The sequence below is a fragment of the Cryptomeria japonica genome, chromosome 2 (assembly GCF_030272615.1).
Source record: "Cryptomeria japonica chromosome 2, Sugi_1.0, whole genome shotgun sequence".
In the NCBI taxonomy this organism is placed as follows: domain Eukaryota; kingdom Viridiplantae; phylum Streptophyta; class Pinopsida; order Cupressales; family Cupressaceae; genus Cryptomeria; species Cryptomeria japonica.
The window spans coordinates 234,282,237-234,291,003 of NC_081406.1; the positions used below are offsets into that span (position 1 = coordinate 234,282,237).

The 8,767-nt window shown below is 40.1% G+C and overlaps 1 protein-coding gene across 1 annotated transcript; it reads right to left on the reverse strand.

The window, feature by feature from the left end:
- On the reverse strand, positions 1-580 carry LOC131028042 (major allergen Pru ar 1-like). The gene is made up of 2 exons (XM_057958158.1): positions 400-580; positions 1-305 (listed from the first exon to the last, which is right to left on the reverse strand). The coding sequence occupies exons 1-2, from the start codon at positions 578-580 to the stop codon at positions 1-3; spliced, it is 486 nt and encodes a 161-aa protein (XP_057814141.1).
- Between the last annotated feature and the right edge of the window lie 8,187 nt (positions 581-8,767).

Sequence of the window (8,767 nt, forward strand, 5' to 3'; positions counted from 1 at the left end):
TCATGCATTATATAAAGATGGGTTAGCGATGACATAAGCTTCCATCTTTTTAAACAAAGCGGTGAGCTGGGCTTTCATGGCCCCAAGTTTGGCTTCCTCTTGAGGAACTCCAGGGAGAGTGTCAAAGTTGCAGATATGACTCACAACGCTTCCACCCCCTGCTTTTGGACTCACCTTCAGCGTGAACTCAGCTGATGCCAAATTCTTTCCCAGCTCGCCTCCCTCTATGTCTGTGTAGCTGTATATTAACTTCTCTTCGTCAAGAACGTCCACGCGCTCCTTCACATAGCTAAACTCCGTCGCGCCTGCACTAACACTTTCATATCAAACTCAAAATATATCCTTTTCAATTAGAAGTTTTTAATGGTAACTAAGCAAATATAGATGTCGTATACATACCAGGGGTGAAGTTGATTTGCTTGATGCTGCCGACCCCGCCGTTGCCCTCGAGAAATGTGACACCTGCACAAAGCTCTGGTATTTCCCTGGCAATTAGCTCATGATCTTTCACCAGTGCATTCCACAGTCTCTTTGGCGCCACTACAGACTCGGTTTCTATGGTTACTGTTCCAGCCACCATTTTCTCTTATGTCTGGTAATTCGCACTAAATTTCTTATGATTCTTCTTACTGTTTGTGTGTAAGGATCATGGATCGATAGGTATTTATAGATGTTGTAAGTGGTAATAGTCGTTTGGTTAATATGAATTTGAAGACGGATATGCTTGGTTGATTTAAGTCGACAAATTTGGGAATCGTACGCGACTGCTTCTCTCCGGTTTTATTGATACATTCGTCCACTCCCATCTTAACTTGTGTATCCAGAATATCATGTTTTTTAATATGAAAATACGAATGTAAGCCGGCAAATCTTTCCGATTTCTTATTTGAATCGACTGCCATATCTTTATCGTATCGCCCAATGGAAATCCTAGGTAATGTCACCATAAATTTGGCTTTTAATAAGATCATGGCGAATTAGCTACATTTCCGAGGGCGTAGCATATTTGTTTGACTAGAAGAATTGACAAGTCTTAATCGCTGAGAGCTTTAATTGCATTAGTTACACTAACGAGGGTGTATCATATTTATGACTAAAATAATTGATCAAGTCTTAATCGCTGAGATCTTTAGTTGGAATATTTGATATTGGTCTCTATTCGTCGACCATTGCATGCACCTCAAATTAGGGTTCCTATCACATTAGTTTGACACTTGCAACTCTATTTAACACATTAAGATTCATTTAAATATCTTATTTCTAAATCTAGCCAACTCTGCGTGTATGCAAAAAATTGTGAATGCAAGATAAAGAAAGTTAAAATGCTAAACTAAACATCTAAACATACACAACAATCAACCAGTCTCTAATTCAATCTCAATCTCTATCACGAGCCATTTGGTTGAAAAATGGGGACAAGAATACTAAAGTTTTCCATATGACGACTCTCAAGCATAGAGATTCTAACAGAATTAAGAAGATCTCTATCAATAATCACTCGTTTGAGAAGCAGGAGGAGATAAGCTTTGAAGTTGTTCGCTATTTTTCTGATCTGTTATATGTTGATGTGCCGATTGATTTGACTACACAGGAGGTAATTCTCAATGAAGTCTAGGAGTGTATTTCTCCAGATATGAATTATGAGCTATCTAGAATTCTTTTTGGTGACGAGGTTAGCCAAGCGGCTTTTTCTTTTAAAGGTTACAAAGTTTCGGGGCTTGATGGGTTTCCTATGTTCTTCTTCTAGCTGTTTTGGTCTATTGTGGGAGAGGACGTTGTGTGTGTTGCACAGGAGTTCTTTGGGTCCAGATCTGTTTTTAAAGAGCTTAATGCCACTTTTATTGTTTTGATTTTGAAGAAAGCTAATGCCAGTTGCTTTCAGGATTTCAGGCCCATCAGTTTATGTAATTCTATCTATAAAATTTTTTCTTAAATTCTGGTCTTCAGGCTAAAGAAGTTTCTTCCACGTTTGATCTCTAAGCAACAAAACGAGTTTGTTCTGGGACATCAAATTTTGGATTTCATTGTGTCGGTTCATGAAAACATCCACTCCCTATCGGTGAATAGAAATTTTGGATTTTTTCTTAAACTTGACTTGTTAAAGGCCTATGATAGAGTGGTCTGGTCTTTTTTGATCATGATGTTGCGTTCTTTTGTTTTCGGTGATTGCTTCATTCAATTGATTAATCAATGCATTTCTACTCCCAATTTTTTGATGTTGATTAATGGATCTCCCTCTGGTTTTTGGTCTTCTTCCAGGGGCCTTAGACAAGGGGATCCCATCTCACCATTGCTGTTTATTATTAGGGGAGAAGCTCTTAGTAAGATTATTCTAAGGGAAATCAGAGCTCGCATACTAAAGGGTCTTAGGTTGTCTTCAGGACCCCAAATATGTTCCCATCAACAATTTGTGGATGATACTTTGTTGATCGGGGAAAGATCAATCTCAAAGGCTAAATCGATGAAACAACTTCATTCTCTTTATGAAAGGGGCTCAAGGAAGAGGATTAGTCTCCCTAAGACCTCTATCTTCTTTATGAATACCCCTGCTCGTAGACAAACTAAGATTGCTGAAATTTTGGGGTGTAAGGTGGACTCTTTCCCTGATATCTATTTAGAGCTTCCTCTTTGTCAAGGTCCGGCTCCGGATGCTTTCTAGTCCAATTTGATTGATAGGTTCCAGAACAAACTTTCTAGCTAGAAGGGTGCTTTATTGAGCCAAGCCAACAAGCTCCAATTGATTAAAGCTTCTTTCTAGAATATCCCTATCTATGCCTTGAGTCTTTTCAAAATTTCAGCCAAATTTGCGGATCGTATGGAAAAGATCCAGAAAAACTTCTTGTAGACAGGTACTGAATCTAAGAATCGCTTGCATCTAGTTGCTTGGGACCAAGTCTATATGCCAAAAAAACTTGGTTGGTTGGCCATTAGACATATCTATGATTTTAATAGGGCATTGTTGGCCAAACAATTGTGGAGATCGATCAAGGAATCCAATGAATGCATTGCTATTATTGACAGTAAGTATCTACGCTCATCACAATCTCCTTAGCATATCCTTGAAGGTTCTTGTCTGGCCTAGAATTCTTCTAGCCTTTGGTCAAGCTTTCTCACCACTAGAGGCCTCATCTCAAAGGGATCAAAGTGGTGCCTTGGTAATGGTAGGAACATCTATTTCTTGGAAGACTGATGGGCTGGTGATAGTCCTTTAATTAATTGTAGTTGTGTTGTCCCTTTCATGGAGTAGTGTAAAGATTGGATTAGCATCTGGGTTACAAAGTATATTCGGGATGGTAGTTGGATTGACTTGTTTGTTCTAAGCCTGCTTCTCTCTCCTCTCAGTAATGGCTTTCCTTTATTTGCATTCCCTCTCTCTCTGTTTAAGACTCTCTGGTTTGGGTGGGATAATCTTCTAGTGGTTTTTCGGTCTCTCAGTCCTTTTTTTTCTCACTAGATCCTTTGCTCCGACCCCTTTCTGGTCTTGTCTCGAACAAATTCTTGATTCCTAAAATTAATATCTTCTTCTAGTTGTTTATGCAGAATAAAGTGCTTTCTATTGATAATCTATGTAGAAGGGGGATGTTATTGCCCCAACCGTTGCTTCCTCTGCAAGGAAGAGGCTAGGACACGGCTCATCTTTTATTACACTCCTCTTATAGTTAGGAGATTTGGGCCCATTTTTTTTATATCTCCAAGGTATTAGTTGGTGTTTCCCTTTCAATCTACTACAATGCTGGCTGCAATGGTCATGTCATTCAAATGATCTAGCTGTCAAATTTCTCTGGAATCTTATGCTCCCTCATGTGGCCTAGGGTATGTGGAAGGGAAGAAATAATTGCATTTTTAGAGACAAAGATTCTTTGGCTGATGTGGTTTCTCACTGTATTCAATCCTCTATCAAGGAAAATCTCATTATGTCTTGTCCATCTCAACAACATGCTCGAGCTATCAAGCCTCCTAAAATGGACTGGGACATCATCACATTGAGTGGGATATCTCTAGAGCCACTGTTAAAATGAAATACACTAGACCAGATATTATTTGAATCGCTCCTCTGAGGGGGTGGATCAAGATTAATGTTGACAGGGTGGCCAAAGGTAATCCTAGGCTGACAGGCTTTGGGGGAGTTGCTGGTGATCACAATGGTAGGCTTGTCTCGGAAATGTCACTCCCACTAGGCACCTAGACAAACCATTTTGCCGAGGCAAATGCAACTTACATTGGGCTTAGATTGGAAAGTCGTGGAGGATTTGAGAAGGTATTGTTGGAGATTGACTCTCTAAATATAATAAATTGTTTGAATAAAAAATCTCCTTTTAGTTGGACGATTAACCATTTAATGAAGGAATCGTTTGTGTTTATGGTAAACATGAAAATAACAACATTGAAAGACTAAATGAATTCAACCATAAAACCCTAGCCTAACAACAACAAAGATCCACCATAACATATGAAGATTACCTAAGACTAATAAAATCCACAAAATCACAAAGATTATACCATCACATGTCCAGTATGGTTTGGATCTCCATTCTTCCTATGTCCATTGATCTTGCTTGATATATTTGCTCTTAGATTTTATGTGTGCACAAGAGCTCAACAAAGAACGGAAATGTGGTTGCAAGTAGGCTTGATCACATCTGAAAGTTCGAATGCTAATCCAAGAGGATTGATAATGAGAGAAGCATCTCGTTATATAGAAGACACTATAAGAAATGGAGGGATATGATTAAGAGGTGTAAAAGATAAATGGTCGGCTAGGATTAGAGGATAGGTAGAGGAAATAAGAAAATAATGAGAGGGTAGGTAGTGTAGGAATTAAGAGATGAATGACATGTGTCATGGGTAGAAAAGGCTAATGAATTAATTAAATAAATAAAGCTTTATTTAATTAATAGAGGAAATGGGATCAATTAAATAAATAAAAGTATTTATTTAATTTATGAAAAGGGCAATTTAAATAAATAAAAGTATTTATTTAAATGAGAAATAAGGCTAGAAGAGGATAAATGAATTAATTAAATAAATAGATTTATTCAATTAATAGAAGAATTAGGCTAAAATAATTAAATAAATAAAATATTTATTTAATTAGACAGGACAATTTTAGGTGTCTACATTTTGCCCCTCTTTGAGACAATGCAGCTTGTTGCGTTGTTTCAAAGAAGATAAGATGAAGTGATACAAAGTTGTCCCAAGATGGGAATGATATGCTCCCTCGAGAGATTGGATGAAAAAATGTTTGAAAAGATCGTAGACAATCTTTCAATAATAAAGAAGGGCGAGAAAGGACTGACAAGATATGATAAAGTGATAGAGTTACTGAATAAAGAAGACTGACTTGAGAGACTAAGGCTAGGGTAATCTATAAGATAGACTACGAGATCAGAGTGGAGAGAGACTAGAGAGAAGTCAATAGTGATGGCATTGGTGCACAGATTCAATCGCGTTCACCGATATCAGAGGCCAATAGATGCAGGAGAGCCAGTGAGTACGACGAAACCTCTTTGTACCTTGTTGCATTAATTGTTGTCATAAATGCATGTCAAGTAGTTTAATAAATGTACATTAGATAGGTTGCAAAAAAATGTCAAGTGGGTCAAAAGATGAGAAGGTGTGTTTGCGTTGGTGCCAAGCGCGTCTCGGTAGGTTAGGTGCGTCTGTGTCAAGTGTAGTCAGGTCTATGATTTTAAAAGTATCTATGTTAGATGTGAGTGCATTTGCAAAATGTAGATGCGTTTATGCACAAAAGGCGCGTCTGTGTAGAACAGAGGCATGTTTGTGTGATTCAGGCGCATCTGTGCAGAGCAGGCATGTTTATGCAGGACAAGTGCATCTGTGCAGAACAAAGGCACGTCTATCTAATTCAGGCGCGTTTGTGAATTATGCAAGCCCGTTTGTGTCATGAATGCGCGACTATGTCTTCAAGGTCAAATCGACAGTTCTATGATAAACATACGTTGTCAATTGGATAAGCTGCTGAGAGGATACACTCTAACAGGTCCTCTAGGGAAGACTAGGATAGCAGATAGGGCTAGGATTGACAATTCTGTGATAGAACATACATTGCCAATCAAGAAACTACTCAAGAGGATACACTCAAGTAGAGACCTAGGATAGGATAGAGTGAGGCACTTTGTGATGAACAATGAGTACCATGGAAATTGACAATTTTTTGATAGAACATACGTTGTCAATTGGATAAGCTACTCAAGAGGATACACTCAAGTAGGTACCCTAAAAGATAGGATAAAAGAAACACTTTGTGATGAACAGGGAATGCTACTAGGATAGAGTGTTATATGATAGATATAAGAACTTAGGATAAAAATAAGCACTTTGTGATGAACAAGGAGTACCAGTAGGAGAGAGTGTCATATGATAGATATAAGCACTAGGATAAAAAGTTGCACTTTGTGATGAACATGGAGTACTACTAGGATAAAGTGCCATATGATAAATATAAACACTAGGATAATAAGCAACACTTTGTGATTAACAGGGAGTACCACTAGGATTGACACAATTGATTTGTTTGACCGTAGGAGGACTTACTTGTGCTAGAGTCATGGGAGAGATTCCCTTTGACTCAGAGTTTACGACCAGAGCTAACATTCGAGGATAGAGCAACAGTTGAGGCTATGGGCTTGCGATATATTATGTATGTGCCTGAGTTTTGGGCGAACATGGGTTTGCTGAATGCATTAGCTGAGAGATGGAACTCAAAGACATGTCCTTTTCATTTTCTGATGGGTGAGATGACAGTCACCATAGAGGATGTGTACAGGATACTGAGGATACCGATCCTTGAGGAGTTGGTTCCTTACGATCGAGAGGGAGATAGGGATGCACTGAGACGAGTGTTTTAGGATCCAGGACTGGAGATGAGGGTGGGAAATATGGATTGGGATACTATGACAATGACGGGATTGGCTCTACCAGCAGTGGTGGAAGGAGTTATCAGTGGGTTCCTCTGTCGAAACAGGGTGACACGAGGGTTGGCTATGGGATGGGGGACTCTGGAGACATTGGTGACTGAGCACACCAGGTTTGCATGGGGGTCATGTATACTGGCACACATGTATTATGACTTGCATCAGTTTGTATATCATGGGTCGACAAGATTAGGATACAGAGTGACATTGTTGCAGGTATGGGCATATGACCATCTTCTAGTTATATATCTAATACACTTTAGAGGCAACGAAAATGGGTGCAGTTATGTGCATTTATATGACATGATTACCTCTGATCCATGGATTGGGAGGCTAGAGTATTGGCATCGGGTTGTCGATGAGGTAGATAGTGTAGTATGGAGGCCTTACTTAGACTGTGAGGAGTGGGAGGATGATGTAGTGGAGTTGCCATATGTATTATGGAATAGGTATCTGATCAGTCGGACACCATATATCATTGAGAGGTAGCTAATTGATAGGGTATGTAGGCAATTCGGTAGGATACAGTGGATGCCATGGGGTCGGGGATGTATGTGCAGACCGTGAGGGATCAGGTGTATTTAGGGCCATTATTGTCTCATCATCAGGTTGTGACATGCATGTAGGAGATGGTTCCAATGCCTTGGGATATATGGCCAGATGTGGAGGATGCAGGGATGGATGTAGAGTACACTGCATATTTGGGAGAGCATCTATTTCCATGGCTGATGAATCCAGAGGAGCCAATAGATGGAGATGGTGAAGGTGATGGAGATGATAGTGAAGATGGTAGAGGTAGAGGCTGATGGCAGAGGCAGGGTGCAATGGTAGAGATGAGAGTGATTCAGAGGAGAGAGGGTAGAGAGGAGAGACAAATGCATGTAGTGAGGGTAGAGGTGGATTTTCGTTATAGGTGCCAGCAGCATAGGTTCCCAGACAGGTACAGGGATGGGGACAGGGACAAGAGAAGTCATAGGAGAAGCCACAGGGATAGGGTGAGGGGAGAGAGGAGGAGGATGAGCTACTATCCTTGAGGGAGATCTATCAGGGATAGGTAGATGAGATCCAGGATTTGGAGAGGGATGCGGCTAGGCTCAGGAGACAGCTACAGGACACTAAGCGGGAGAGAGATCGGGCTATTCAGCGCTACACGGAGGTTGAGACAACACTGAGGGAAGGCAGGTAGGTGATAGAGGACATAGGGGCTGGATACATCTATGTTCTATAGGCAGGAGAGGAGATAGCCTACTAGAGAGACCTGTACTATGGAGTGGTACCACCAGATCAATGGTCTAGGAGCTTCCGAAGACCATCACGAACTATGACGACCATTGGAGGGAGAGACGGGAGGTAGGCGTCTAGTAGTGGGGCCATGAGTCTTCCACCACCAATAGATAGAGGGGGCAGGAGAGATGATCCTAGGGCAGGTCGTTCCAGGTCTCAAACTTTGTCGAGGCCAACTGACTCTGAGGGAGGGAGTTCATCATAGCCATAGAGGGCTCCCTATGTATCAGTGTTGTACCTTTTTTGTATGATGATGTAGACACCTTCCGGTGATTGTAGCCATATATATTTTGCCATCATTGTATAATGACACTTATGATTTTGAGATATATATCAGATGATTCATCCTTGCGGCAGCTATATGCATGTGTACCTATGTGATGTTGGTTTTATGTGATGCATGTTTCTATATGATGCTTATGATATGGATGCAAATATGTATGTGATGAAATGAATATTTTTTGTGCTTTTATGTTTTTATATTGTATGCGTGATGCAAATGTGAATGTATGAAATGCAGATGAATGTGATAATGTAAATGACTATTT